Here is a 14,926-nt window from a genome sequence, read left to right as displayed (position 1 = left end):
AGTGTGCGTATGGTTTGTTTGCCCCCCGCCAGGTCTCATGTTGAAATTCGGTCCCTCGGGACACCCCCCCCAAAAAAGTTTGATCATCAGTGTTGAAGGTGGGGCCTGGTGGGAGGTGTTTGGATTGTGGGGGCGGGTTTCTCATGTATGGCTTGGTGCCGTTCTCATGGGAGTGAGTGAGTTCTCACGCTTAGTTCCTTTGGTGACTGGCTGTTGCAAAGAGCTTGGCACCTCCTCTCTCGTTTCCTCTCTGGCCACATGATTTCTGCACAGGCGGCTCCCCATCGCCTTCTACAGGCAGCCAGAAACCCTCTCCAGAAGCAGATGTGCCATGCTTGTATAGCCCACGGGACTGTGGGCCAAATTTCTTTTCTTCATAAAGTACCCAACCTCAGGTATTCCTTTAGAGCAACACAAACAGACTAAGACACCCCTGGAGACAGAAGCTCTCCCGAGGTTCTTCTGGACTCACGGGACCGATCCCGCCATGGCTCTGACCACACTGAATTGCAGAGGCCTGAGCAACTGTCTCTAAAATTTTATAAGCTAGGATCATATTTATCCCCAAATAATTGTGGTAGAATTGACCTCTGGGGGCATCCATCATTTCAGGTATTGTATTGGTTTTCTACTTGCATAACAGATTATCACAAATTGTTGGCTTCAAACAACAGAAATGTATTCTTTCACAGTTCTGAAGGCCAGAAACCCAACAAACGCAAGGTGCTGCAGGGTACGCTCCTTGTGAAGGGTCGAGGGGAGAGCCCGCCCCTGCCTCTTCTGGCTTCTGGTGGCTGCCCACAGACCCTGGCATTCATTCCTTCACTTGTAGTTGTGTTCCCCATCTCCCTCTCCGTCAGCACAGTGTTTTCCCTCTGCATGTGTCCCTGTCTTCACATGGCTTTGTTTGGACACTCATGATTGGATTCAGGGCCCACCCTGATGCAATATGACCTCATCTTAATTTAGTTACATATGCAAAGATCCTCTTTCCTAATTACCAGAGATTAGAACCTCAGCATATCTTTTTGTCAAATTCAGTTTAACCCACAACAGGTGCCTTGGTCTGAGTTTGATTATGATGAGAGTCTTCTGGGCTTAAATATGCTTGAGGACTGAGACAGGAATTATTGAAATACAGTTAGAAAGGTCCACTATGTTAGGGATGTCAGGAATTTTTTTTTTTTTTTTTAAAGAATGTCTATTGTGTTTATTTAAACTAATTAAAGATTTATAGATGAAGCCGGCGCAGTGGCACATGCCTCTAAGGCAAGAGGATTGCTTGAGCCCAGGAGTTTGAGGCCAGCCTGGGCAACATAACAAGACCACATCTCTAGAAACAAAAACATAGCTAGATATGTTAATTTGCATCATTGTTTGGAAACCTGAAGACTTGAGGATATGCAGTGGTAAAATTCATGAAAGTGTTAGAAGACGGAGATCTTACAGAATAAGGAATTTTTAAAGCTGAGAGTCACAGCCTGAGTTTGGCCTGGGTCAGAGGGCAGAAGAGCTCTTGCTGATGTTCCAAGTTTATGGTTTTGCCAGCTGTGGCAGCAAGTTGGCAGAGACCGAATGCAACAGACCAGAGTCCCTGGGCCCTGGCTGACTTTTGCAGGAGGAGAAGCAGGCTTATTCCACTTGCCTTTCCCCTGCATTCCCATGGGGTCCACAGGGTGCCCAGGTGGTGTGTGGCACTGAGCTGTTGCTCCCCTCTGTGCAACACCCAGTGAACATACATTCTTTAGGGTCTGTCAGGGCTTACTAGTATTTGCGTTTTTTCAGCTCACCAGTTAAAAGTCTAAGAGTTGTTTATCTGTAGGGCGAGGTGACTCACGCCTGTAATCCCAGCACTTTTGGGAGGCCGAGGTGGGTGGGTCAGGAGGTCAGGAGGTCAGGAGTTTGAGACCAGCCTGACGAACGTAGTGATACCTTGTCTCTACTAAAAATACAAAAAGTTAGCCAGGCATGGTGGTGTGCACCTGTAATCCCAGCTGCTTGGGAGATTGAGTCAGGAGAATTGTGTGAACCCAGGAGGCAGAGGTTGCAATGAGCTGATACCGCACCATCGCACTCCAGCCCGGGTGACAGTGCGAGACTCCATCTCAAAAAAAAAAAAAAAAAAGAGTTGTTTAATAAAGGAAGTTTAAGTTCCCACTTTGATATCACAGTGATAGGACTATATCTGGCTTAGCAATGTAATTAAAATTCCTTAGCAATAATATACATTTGTGGGCATTTAATTGAATTGTTATCACGGTCACCATGAATTGGAGTTTTGCTCTTGTTTCCCAGGCTGGATTGCAATGGCGTGATCTCAGCTCACTGCAGCCCCCACCTCCCGGGTTCAAGTGATTCTCCTGCCTCAGCCTCCCGAGTGACTGGGATTACAGGTGCTCTCCATCACACCTGGCTAATGTTTTGCAGAGATACGGAGTTTTGCTATGTTGGCCAGGCTGGTCTTGAACTCCTGGCCTCAGGTGATCCACCTGCCTCAGCCTCCCAAAGTGCTGACATTACAGGTGGGAGCCACGGTGTCTGGCCACCAGGAGTTCTTAGGGAGCTCCTGTTGTGTCACAAAGAATTGTGTGCAACTTAGACAGATGGGAGATGAATAGAGAGGGCTATTTGTAGCCTTAAGGAAATTTGAAGCAGGGAGAGAGGACAGATAGGAATCAGAGGTTCATAGAAGAACTGATAAAGATTTGTGTATGCTACATTTGGCTTCTGTAGGAAAAAGCCTCTAAATGTATCATCTAATAAATGGCCAGGTGCAGTGGCTCACGCCTATAGTCCCAGCACTTTGAGAGACAAAGGAGGGAGGATTGCCTGAGTCTAGGAGTTTGAGATCAGCCTGAGTAATACAGTGAGACCTCATTTCTACAAAAAATAAAAAATTAGCTGGGCATGGTGGTGCACACTGGTAGTCCCAGTGCACCTAGAGTCCCAGCTGTTTGGGCTGAGGTGGGAGGTAGAGGCCATGATTATACCATTGTGCTCTGAGCTGAGACCTTATCTCAAAAATAAATAAATAAAGCATACAAACAAACAAACAACTAATGGACAGAGAGCTCACTTGGCCTCTGCCTCAACCTCTCCCTGTTTCCCCGAGTCCTGTGGGCACTTTAGTGGTGGAACAGAATCAACAGGTGCTTGGGTGAAGGGGGTTGAGATGAGAGAAGGGCCTCGGCTGCACCTGGACTGTGCGGGTGACTGCATTAGTGGTTCCAGTGTGGCTCAGTCACCTGTGTCCTGGGAGGTGTGATAATTCTGAGTATTCCCTCAGGACGTGAGTAGTATTCCTCAAAAAGGGAGGCTTCATTTCATGTCTGTTAACTGGGAATACAGCCACAACTATGTCCTCAGGGCAAGGACCAGTGGTAAAATCGCCATACTTCTGGGATGAGCAGAGGGCAAATAATGCACAGACATCATTTCCTTTGACTAATCTTTGTAATCCTGGCACCTGAAAGTAGTGAAAGTTCATGGTCTAAGCTGAGATTTTAAATTTAGGACCCAGATGAGTTAGAAGGTAAGCCTCCAAAAGGTCTGCTTTCCTCAGTGTGTCAGTGTCCTGGATTCCTGGCAGGCAGCAGTCTCATTAGAAAAGCAGATTGCCTCCTGACTCACCCACTCAGTGTGACGTGAGACAGCCCCACGGCCCTCAGAGCAGCCCATATTCCTGTGGATGGGGCAGGGCATGCACCGTCCATTTTATAGCTGTGGTGGCTACAGAAGCCTGGCCCAGACCGTGGAAAACCTTGAGAGGAGATAGTCTGTTACAGGACAGGAGCCTTGTCCTGGAATTTCCTGGCCTTTGTCTGTCTGGGATAACTTCATGTACCAAGACGCCTGTTTTTTAGAGTCTACTTCCTTCTGGGGGAAGAGTGCTACTGCCTGTCTTCCACATAATGCTTTTGCTTCCTGTACCAAAGCCATCTCCTCCCTGCTGTCCATGGGTTCAGAGGTGAGGGGAGCACTGTGGCCAGGTGTGTGTACCTGGCTCCCATTATGCTCCTGGAAGTTACCAGTCACAAAGGAAAAGCCTAGCCACTGGACATAAAAGCTGCGTCTTCCAGCCTGGCTCATTCACTCTGGTTCTAACCTTTGTCTGTCTCTCATATTGCAGCAGAAAAAGTCCTACCTGGAGCGGAGCGTTAAGGAAGCTGAGGACAACATCAGGGAGATGCTGATGGCACGAAGGGCCCAGTAGGAAGCCTCTTGGGGAAGCTCTTCCTCTTGCCCCTCCCATTCCTGGTGGGGGCAGAGGAGTCTCTGCAGGGAAACAGCTCCTCCTCTGCCCCATGGATGTTTCATCTGGATGGCCTGGCAACGTCACATTTTCTGCATCACCCTGAGCCCCTTTTGCTTCTCAGCCCTAGAGTTTTTACCCTGGCTTTACCTCCCACTTTGGCCCAAGACACTCTTCCCTCTCAGGGTGTGTGATGAATTCCCAGGAGAAGGGAAGATGGGAGCCAGGGCAGATAGGAAGCTCTGCCTGAGCTTTCCACTAGGCATGCCAGCCAGACCAATAAAAAGTGTCCACTCTGCTAAGCCTGCTTTTCTTGAGCTGAGGGATGGAACAGAGGGTTAGAGAGGCAGTGGCCGTCTCCACCTCAGCTCCTGCTCCCTCTGCATTGAAGCCCTTCCTTCCTTGGGGGATGGGCTCTTGCCCTCTTCTCTTTTCCCTTCCTGTACCTTTGACTAACCCCTCAGCTTCCGGGCCTGCATGTAGTAGACAGAAGAGGAAGAAAGAACACTGACATTCACAGCTGAATAAGTGAACAGGATAGCAGTCCCTGGATGGCAGTTGCCTAGATTCCTTTTCCTGCCTCCTCCTATACATTCCAAAAGGAAGTTCAACAGCAGCACCTCCAAGACTGTCTCCTTCAGGCCAATGTCATAAGATGGACGCTGTAATCCTGAGGCCTCCTAGAGGCTGAGGGCAGCAGTATGCTCCAGCTGGCTCGTCCCAGCCCAGGTGGGCCAATTATTCAATTTTTAAGAATTTTGTTGCAAGCCAGTTGTTGAACACAGCCATTATAATTATGTAAATGTGCAAATTAGGTTAAAAACAAGGACAATAAATATTCAAAACTCATCCCTAATTATATTACTACATTTGACCATGATTGTGCTCTATCTATCTATGCACTGACTGTGATCTGTGGGGCTGGACCTATTGTGTGTGGGTGGCAGAAATCCCACATGATGGCAGGTCCTGTGCTGCTCTTCCCAGCTCCAGTCAGTGACATCACATTGGTAACTTGAAATCAGCCATGGCAGAGTGGGAACGCTTACACCACAGAAATAAGACGTAGGACATGCTACAAAACATGGCTGGGTTTTTTTTTTTTTTTTTTTTTAAAGAGAGGCTGGTAGACATTTATCAGCACATCCACTGCCTCAGAAGGAAGGCAGAGTCGGCAGGGAGCTGTCAGCTGCAGCCTCTCTGGCCAGCTGGGCTGGGTGGACCAGCTGGAGGAGGAAAATCAGGCTTGCTGCTATGGCAGCCTGGCGCCACCCTGTGGCCAAAGATGAGATGAGTGGCACGGCTGACTAGTTGGGGTGAGAGGTGGGAGACTACAGTGAAAAAAGAAAACCTCTGGTATGGCCCCATGTTGATTGTAGGATCCTGGGTTTCTAGGGAGCAGGCCTGGAAGCCACTCCAGGGGCAGCCCCTGGTTACCAAAAGGCCCTTTCCTAGGCACTGGGTAAAGGCAGGTGTAAGTTGTCGTGGCAAATACTCCTCCCTGAGCCCATCTTTGAGTGGGACTGGGGGAAAGTGCTAGCTGGACCAGGAACCCATCACCCGCCTGGAGGACACCTGGCTTCAGAACCTCAGGTCCTTCCTTGTAGCACCTGCACTGTTTGCATCACCGCCAGAATAAAAAGTTAGACTAGCTGCTGGTCATATACTGGATGGTGACCACTAGCTGAGATACCCAAATTTTATAAGCCTTAGTGAACAGGTGAGTAGTGAGAAATGGTAACAGTCCAGGAGACAAACACAGACTCAAGGGGGCTTAGCTTAGACCTGCAATCATTTAGACAGTTGAGCTTTGGACAAATTTATTGAAACATACAGGGTGTTAGCAGAGAAATCATTCCATGGTGTATTACATTTGGCCACTACCTTGAACGTATAATTTAAAAATTATAACTATATATTTCACCACTAAGACTTTGGCCAAAAAAAAGTCATTTAGCACATCTTTAAAGATCAATAAGAAATGGATTTGGGACATTAAAAAGATCAAGTCACTGAATTAAACGGCAGCAACCCCCACTAATCTAGAACCCCATAGTGGTGAAGGTAGAGATGTCTGTGCAGAGCTAGTCATGTGTTACAGCAATCAGAAGAGACGGGGGCAGGCACACCTATCAGAGGTGGCGGCAGAGCTGGCAGGACCGGACGGCTGGGCCGGTCAGGTGAGCATGTCCCAGAGACAGCAGCAACAGAGAGCAGTCCAGCAGGCTGTGAGGCAGGTGGATGGTCCCAGCTCATCTCTTCTTTGGTCTTCTACCACATACACTGGAGGGAGAAGGGGCAAGAGGGTGAGAATGGACTGGTACAAACCCCAGGTCCTGCAAAGTTAGCCTCCCAGGACCACGGGAAGGCTATAGCAGGGGGAAGCCATTGGGCAGGCTGGCAAGATCTCCGTGCTCCTGCCATTGCTGCTGCTGAAAGGAGGGAGGGTGGCTCAGCTCAGCTGCTTTCTCTCTCCATTCCAGACTCATGACACTCTCACCCTCACAGGGACAAGTACTATGGAACTTGCAGAATGGCCAACCCTACTTAGATAACTTTATAACCAGGTAGCATGTCCTCCCCCTTCAGGGGGACTGGGGGGCATTTCTTGAGATACAACTGAGCCATCACCCAAGAGTAACAGAGGAAAAGGAATTAAAATCTCCTTTAAAAAAAGAGGGCTTTAAACCCTCAAAGAATAATCAAGAGCCCTGGTTTTTCACTCCTGGGCAATACACAATTTCAGAATTGCCCCTGACCTCTATACCTTGATAGAAAGGATGAAGGAAGGCAGGGATGAAAACCTGGCCGAGTGATATGGGGCAGCTGGAGCCTGGGATGCTCACTTTTCCTCCAAATGGAGTTGGAAACTTGAGTCCTGTCAGGGCTAAGTGCTCTATCAAGAGATCTGAGTGCTAAGCAAATCCACAGGTCAAGAAGGACCCCAACTACCTGCCACTTGTCAGCTAACTTGAGGCAGGCATTAGCTTCTCTTCCCATAAGGACATATTTTAAATGGCTGCTAGTCAATCCGTGGCCACTGGGGGGAAAAAAAAATCTCCAACCAACCACTGTCATCAAACTCATAAGCAGTAAGCATTTTTCATTTTTCCAGAGTTTATAAATGCGTGAATCTTATCAATTATTAAACTAGTCCTTTGGCGGCTTTTTCTTTTTGTGTTTTGTATCTGTTTTGAGACCTCTCTCTTGGCAGCCCCTCTCTCTGGAGCCTGGTGTCTTTGCTATTACAGAGCATGCTGGATGGGTTAGTAGGAGATTTTCCAGGTCCTCTCATTGTATCAGCTGTCCTCCACTGCATGGACATGTTCCTTTTCCTTCTCTTGTGGCAAAGGTTTAATCCCAGCCCACTTTCATTTGGCCCTCTTCAGCAACACAGGTCTGGGTCTAGATGACCCTTTACCAGGAAAGCCTGCTCAAAGGGAGAGGATGAATGACCCATTTATTCTGAGGCCTCTCCTAAGGTCCAGTACCTGATTTCGTCTTCACAGCAACCTTGAAGTAGATACTACCATCACTGCCTGTGGAGTTCGAGGCTTAGAGAGGTTAGGTCTCTTGTCGAAGCACATGTGACTAGGCAGAGGCAAGGGCAGGATCTGGACCCAGGCCTTTATGGCTCTAAAGCCTCTGGCAAGCCAGGCTTGCTCGGGCCTAACTGGGATAGAAAAGGGACCAGAAAGAGAACAGGTGACTGGGGCTACAGCAAAGTCTTTTCTCACACCCAGCTAGAGCCTAACCCGCCCACTGAAGCCTGGGCACCCCAGACCCTGGGGTCACTGCAGCAGGAAAGCCCCAGGCAGACTGTCTCTTCCATCTGCCGGGATGGCCTGCTCACCACAGGATCCTGCATGGGCAACTCTGGACAGGGAAACCAGAATACAATGGCATGCAGGTTGCCTTGAATAACCTCTTCCTGTGCTCTCCCTGTCACAGGATTGGCTTGCCTGCCCCTGGGACAGAAAGCCCCCTCCCCTGCCAGCTCTAGAAATAGCCTGCTTGATTCATGTGAAGGCCATCCTGGGCTTCAGGCCAGAGACTCAGCTGAAGCCTGGCTGTAGTGGGAGAGGCCCCATAGACTCTCTTAAGCTACCATTTATTGAGGTATTTGCAAGTGCCAGGACCTGTGCTGAGGGCCTTCTGGACACGGGACCACTCAGTCTTCATGACTACCGTGTAGGGTGTGGGCATCAGGACATCAGTCTCCTCACTGCTTCCCCTTCTCCCCAGCCCCCAGGGACAGGGCTGAGGTGGCGGCCGTGCCTTTCTCCTGTTGGAGCCACTGAACCTCAGGCAGCTTAGCTGGGGAAACAAAAATGTCCTAGTCTTGCCTGCTCCACCTTTCTCCAGTTTAATCAGGTCCGTCCTTGCCGGGGCTTTCACATAACATACTCGGAAACGTGGGGAACTGGGGACTTGAGCACATGACTCCCAGACAGCGCTGACAGAGGTTTGAAACAGCAGCTACAAAATGGAGGACTTCAAACCAGAGGGCTGTGACAGCCATGACAGGGGCACTGAGTGCCCACACATACCTTAGAAACCCGAGTCTTATTTCCTGGAGCACCAAGTTCCCCCAAACCCTTAGGACCTTTTCACCTTTAGCTGAGGACAGAACCTCGGCAACTCTTCTCTCAACTTCTGTAAATATTAAAAAATATAAACCTTTTTAAAAAGAAGGAAAAAAAGGAGAGGGGTCAAAAGAGCAATGGAGGGGCTGGGGTGGGAAGAGGCACCACGTTTCCAGACCTGTCGGCAGCAGTCAGTGCCCAACCTGAGAAGAGGTTTTGGTGCCCGCTGTCAGTGCTGTGATCCAGCCACTTCTTGGAGATCAAGTGCCCCCCTGTGGCCAGTCTAGGGACGGGCTGGGTTCCAGCTCCTGATGAGGTCTTAAGCATTGGCTTCCTTCCATAAGCATCGGTGCCAAAAGGCTCACCCCTCATTCGCTAACTAGTTACCACCCTATTCAACCAGCCCCAGGCAAGAAAAGACTATTCCCAAAAAATAAAAATAAAATAAAAAGAGATTATTCCCAGGGAACTAAAGGTGGAGTGGGGGACCCTTCACTGGCTTGCCTGTTACCTGCCCTTTGAACCAACCCTCAGTATTCTCAGCCCCAGCCTGGTGTAGTGCCTGCAGAGGGGCAGGCACCCAGAGCTTTGTCACATGGATGCAAGCACAAGTGTGGGGTGGGGAATGTGCAGGGAGAGGCCTGTGAGCAAACAGGTGTGGCCTAGAAGCCCAGGCTAGGTCAGAAAGGCCCAGGAAGCTCAGGTATCAGATGCGCAGTAGCTTTAGGAAGAGCTGAGCAGCTTCTGGCAGGGGCATCTCCCACCTCCTTGCCTTCAAGCTGGAAGCAGAAATGATAGATGGACAATGTCCACCAAGCCCTGTGGTCTTCTCTGGGGCCACCAATGCCCACTGCAACCTTGGCCACCAGACACACCAATCAGTCGTCCCCTTAGTTCCAGGATCTAGGACTACTGTATTGTATAGCTGCAGAGGTGACATTCACATGGGCTACTCAGAAACCTGGTTCCTGGCAGACAATGGGCAAGTGGGGCTCCAGTCCCCACAGAGGTCAGGGCAGGGATGACCTGCAGGAAATGTGAGTACAAGCCTCAGGTGAAGGTTCCTATTCTCAGTCCCATTCTGGCACCTGAAACCTTCACCAGCACGGCTCAGACTTTGTGAATGATTAATCGAGTGCCTTGATGTGGTAATTGAGCCTTATTAGGTCCTTCTTGTTTGTGCATGTCTGTACCAGTTCCAACCCAAGAGAACTAAGCAGGAAAGGCAAACAGAAAGACCAGAGCCTCCCAGAGGGTTTTGATGCCTGCAGCCTTCTTGCTCCAGGAGTGAAGCAGCACCTTGGCCCCTTACGGCCCAGACCTGTGATGGGCACCCAGCGCTGGCCCTCAACTGCTAAGACAATTACAGTCACAGCACCTTCCAAGAAATGCCACAAGGGGAGATGATGGCTTTGCCAGGGGGAGGAGGACCTGTAGTCTTTGCTCAACTGCCCTTGCCCCACATTGGGCATCTAGACCGACAGAAGGAGGCTAACCAGCCTTCCAGGAGGTTTCAGAGGATCCATGATAGCCCTTTTACTGCTCAGATGCAGAGGCAGGAAGGGAGGGGGAAATCTTTAAGCATTTTCCAAATAAGTAAAAACCTCAAGACAGCTATGAGATGGCTCCTAGGGGGGAGGGAGAGAGGAGAATGCAACTTCTTGTGGCTTCAGTTCAGCTTTCCTTGGATGTGCAAGTGCAGTGGGATTGTTTATTCCCCGGCACAAAGGGGCTGCACCGATGAGAACAAAATGTCCTAAGGGCAATGCCACTGTGCCTCTTTTCAAGCCCAGTGAGCACCAGGTCTGTGTGCTGAGCAAGAGAGTGATAGGCTAAGGATGACCAGGAAGAGCAGAGGGACCAGCCTAGCTTCTGTCCTTCGAGGTTATCTGGGCAGAGGTGATCACGGGTCTGTTGTTTTCATTGGAGTCTTTGAAAGGTAAGACAGGAGGAGTTAGGAACCTCTTCTACTTTCCAGGATCCTCTTCTACGGAGAAGCAGATATGGAGCTGAAAGAATCAGCACAGCCTTGACTCAGCCTCCACAACAGCAGCTGCCTTTGTCTCCTAAGCTCAGAGCCTTTCCTGGGCCTCCTGAGCCTCTCTTCCTGCCCTACTCCTGCCTCCTTTTCCTGCAGCTTCAGCTCTGGCCTGGCTCTTCTGTAAAGCTGAGTCCCAAAATACCTACTCCAAGGTGAAACAGATCGGGAGCTGGCCAACCCACTCACCCATCAAACCGTGCCTCAGCTCACTGCAGCCCAACCCAACAAGCATTTAGTCAGCCACGGCTCTCTGGAGGGGTGTGAGTGTTTACATGGATCGGTCTGGAAAGGGTGAGGGCTCGCTGAGCTGTATATGCGTCTTTGCTCATAGGTCTTCAGAAGTACATTTGCCACCATCCTGGGAGGGAGGCTGCCCCTGGATAAAACCAAGCAGCTATCCCCAGGCTAAGACCAAGCCTTCCGAGAAGGCTAGGGGACCCCAGGTGAGTGGGTCATCTTCTAGATAAGCCCTAGGCCCATCCCATGTCTACCCTGGGCTCAAGCACAAGGTCTGCTTGCACTTTAGCCCTGCCTACCCCTAATCAATCCTGTGAACAGTAGACCCAATAGCACAATTTTTGGATAATCAACAAAAAACATCTAGTAGATCTGGACAAGCTGGGCCAGCCTGACAAGGCTGCACTGCCAGCCCCCTCTGTAGTCTCATCCTTGGGCGAGGGCTGCTAGGGCCACTAGAACAGGGTTGACTGTCGATACTGAGACAATTGAGAACTTCTCAGATGCCAGGACTACAGTCAGAACTGCCTTGGGGACCACCTTGGGCAGTCATTTTTTGGTAAGAAGAGGATGCTGAGCTCAAAGAGAAATAACTTCACTGAGGTCACATGGTGAATTAAAGGCAGGTCCTGGCCTGTCACCGCACCCTCCTGCCTCTTAGCCCAGTGCTCACACTGCACATTAAGATCAGGCTCGGTTCAAATCAGATAGCATCTGGGCTGCATGTGATCTGAAATGTGGCTATGCATCAAGGGAATGAAAGGCCTCCCTATTCTCTGTGCCCCTGTTCCCCTTCTAAATCCAAGATCTGTGTGTTAGGTCCAGATCTGGACCTCTCCCTGTTCAGAGTGTCCCAAGGAGAGTCAGGGCCCATCGCCTCAGAACGACCTGGTCCAGCAGTCAACTGAGATACAGAGTGAATTCTGTCCACAGTCACAACATCAGAGTGAAAGGCCCCTCAGCCTCCACCCGCCACACCTCCACCTTCCACAAGAGGGTGCGGGGAAGGAATGGCTGCTGAGGAGCCCAAGCAAGGTGTGTGTGGAGGAGCGCCCAGGTGTCAGCCTCCCTTGTGTGTAACTCAGCTCCAGTGCTAGAAGCTTACAATTCCCGGGGAAGTGGCTGGAGATCCAGAAGTGCTTGGTATTTTCCAGTAAAGACCATGTCACTCTTATAAGAAGATTATCACCTCATTTAAATAAAATAGAGAAGGGTTTTTTAAAAAAAACTATGACCAAAAAAAGAAGAGGTTAAAACCAGGGCCCACCTTCCCCATGTTCCTGCCACCAACTTGGGAGTTGGGCAGACCCCAGCTGAGGTCCTGGCTCTCTTCTTCCAGAGCTGCATAATTTCAAGTAAGACACTGGACTTCTCTGATCCTCTGTTCGTCTTCTAAAGGATGAGAAGGAAGACAGAGTTGTACAGCTACTGCCTTAGGTAACACAGGAAAATGTTGTAATGAGAACAAAGGTTATCATTAAGACAGGTCAAAAATATAAACTCTTAATTTACAGAGAGGTAAGTTTCATCGTATGGTTTCTTAAATAGTAAGATCATACAGTACATTTCAAATGCTATTTTCAATAATTTTCTAGGCCATCGTTTACAGCACTGCTAAAAAACTGAGGTGCCTGCCGTGCTGGTGCAGCGCATACATTCCTCTTTGCTGGTCCAGCTGCATGTACAAAGCTTGGTCTTGAAAAACATCATGCGGTTTTGCATGATGGAGCAATCCAAGCCACAAGACTGCAAGGACCCGCATATCCACAGAAATGCCACAAGCTGACTGTGGGGCTCAACAGCTTGATGTGGAGAGGTGGGGTTCTACCCAGATGAGTTTATAAAAGATAAAAGATGCACAGATAATAATTTAATTCAGACTTAAATAATTCACCTTATTTGTGTAAACCTGAGGAGAAAACCAAGAGCTTCTCGTACTGGTGAGAGAAGGAAATAAAAAAGGGAATCTCAAATAGTATACAGGGGCAAAGGCCCCTTTCCCTCATACAAGACTTTAACAAGCAATCTTATACACCCTGAGAGGAAGACAGGCCTTAGAAACAAACTGTTTTGTATTTGGTTTAGAATAGAGAGCAGTTTTACTTTTATCTGGTGGGGGACTGAAGGCCAGTAATGAGGAAGAGTACTGGGACAGGATGAGTACATAAGCAGTTCCTCAGCACCTGCTCCTCCACCAGAGTCCAGTCCTTGGTGCCATTGCCTCAGATAGGCCAAAGGACCACAGTGTGAGCCGGAGAAGATGTCACTGTCAAAATCAAAGGGGAGGAAGAGGTCGACAAGTATGAGAAGCTCCAAAATACACTTGGGAAGAGGACAAAATGTTTTTCTGGTGCTGAAGACTCAATGTCATGGGTAACATTACTACAGTAGGAGGAGGAAGCAATTCATTATATCATGACATATATCATGAACATATCCCTAATGCAGCTTTTGGAGGAATAATTATGAATGAGGCTGTTACACTAGGCAGAAGAAATTAAGGAAAATCTAGAGAAGAAACCTAATCACGCCTAGTACATGACAATTCTATGACCCTGTGATGATGGTGTGAAGACCTCAAGGGAGGGAGGATTCTCCAATGGAGGCAAACTGTGTGTGATCTTGCTGATGATGTGCTCAGAAGTGCGGCACAGAGAGACCACGGCTGTGAATGATGGTGGCTGACCTGACTCAGGGCATAACCCGGCCATGACTCAGAGCATAACAAATCCCTCAACATACTGGCCATTTTGTAATGGCTGTTCCTACCCAATTTAATGAATAGTATACTTCATTTACTGCCAGACTTCCAAAGACACCAATGTAATCATACACTAGGAGCTTTAACTCTGGAATAATCACAACACAGCAAATGAATGGGCAGGCTGCCTTCCATCATTAAAGGTTACAGCATGTAAGGGTGAGCAACCAATCCCACTTAAATATCCATTAACTCTCATGAAGACCTACAGATTTAATGCAATATCAGTAAAAATCCCAGCAGGAGTTTTTAATAGGTAAAGATAAACAAATTCTAAAATTCATGGAAGGGCAAGAGAACTAAAATGACTAAAACAAGAATTAATATAAAGCTATATAGTCAAGACGGTTGATAGTACTGGCAAATGGACACTAGATCAAAGGAATGGAATGAAGATAATAACAGACCCACGCAAACATGGCTAACTGGTTTGACACATAAGCAAAAGCAATTCATTGGAGAAAGCATTTTGAAAAATATTAAGTATAGTATGTAAAACAGCTCATGAAAACCCTCAACCATTTTAAACCTCACATTTTATACAAAAATTAAAATAGATTATAGATCTCAATGTAAAACGTAAAGCTATAAAATATTTTGAAGAAAACATAGAAAAGCATCTTCATGACATAGGGTTAGGCAAAGAGTCCTTAGACTGACACCAAAAGCATGATCCATAAAATAAAAAATGAATAAACTGGACTTCATCACAATGAAAACTTTTTCTCCATGGAAGATACTGTTAAGGGGATGAAAAGGCAGGCTACAAACTTAGAGAAAATATGTGCAAATCACAGCGAACAGAAGACTTGTATCTAAAATACATGACAACGCTCAAAAGTCCACAGTAAGACAATAACTCAATTTAAAAGTGGATAAAAGACTTGAAAAAACACTTTACCAAAGAGGATATAGGGAGAGCAAATATGCATATGACTTCATCACTATTAGGAAAACACAAAATCACAATGAAATACTACTACATACAATCAGAATGGCTGAAATAAAAATTACTGACAATATCAAGTACTGGCAAGAATGCAGAGCCG

The 14,926-nt window shown here is 48.1% G+C and overlaps 2 protein-coding genes across 3 annotated transcripts in view; one reads left to right on the top strand and one right to left on the bottom strand.

The window, feature by feature from the left end:
* Positions 1-5,335, top strand: part of PFDN1 (prefoldin subunit 1) — a 59,382-nt gene extending 54,047 nt beyond the window's left edge. The window contains exon 4 of the mRNA XM_017536760.2: positions 4,130-5,335. Within this exon, the coding sequence (XP_017392249.1) occupies positions 4,130-4,213 (84 nt within the window). The 3' untranslated portion in view covers positions 4,214-5,335. The remainder of the gene's footprint in view (positions 1-4,129) is intronic.
* A 720-nt stretch (positions 5,336-6,055) lies between these two features.
* The window catches only part of CYSTM1 (cysteine rich transmembrane module containing 1), a 66,015-nt gene continuing 57,144 nt past the window's right edge, over positions 6,056-14,926 (bottom strand). For both annotated transcript variants that reach the window (XM_017536758.2, XM_017536752.2), the window contains exon 3: positions 6,056-6,535. In XM_017536758.2, coding sequence (XP_017392247.1) covers positions 6,429-6,535 — 107 coding nt within the window. In that variant the 3' untranslated portion in view covers positions 6,056-6,428. The remainder of the gene's footprint in view (positions 6,536-14,926) is intronic.

Source organism: Cebus imitator, unplaced genomic scaffold (assembly GCF_001604975.1).
Source record: "Cebus imitator isolate Cc_AM_T3 unplaced genomic scaffold, Cebus_imitator-1.0 Scaffold101, whole genome shotgun sequence".
Classification (NCBI taxonomy): domain Eukaryota; kingdom Metazoa; phylum Chordata; class Mammalia; order Primates; family Cebidae; genus Cebus; species Cebus imitator.
The sequence above is the reverse complement of the archived record's forward strand: the minus strand, read 5'-3'. Positions and strand labels throughout refer to the sequence as shown.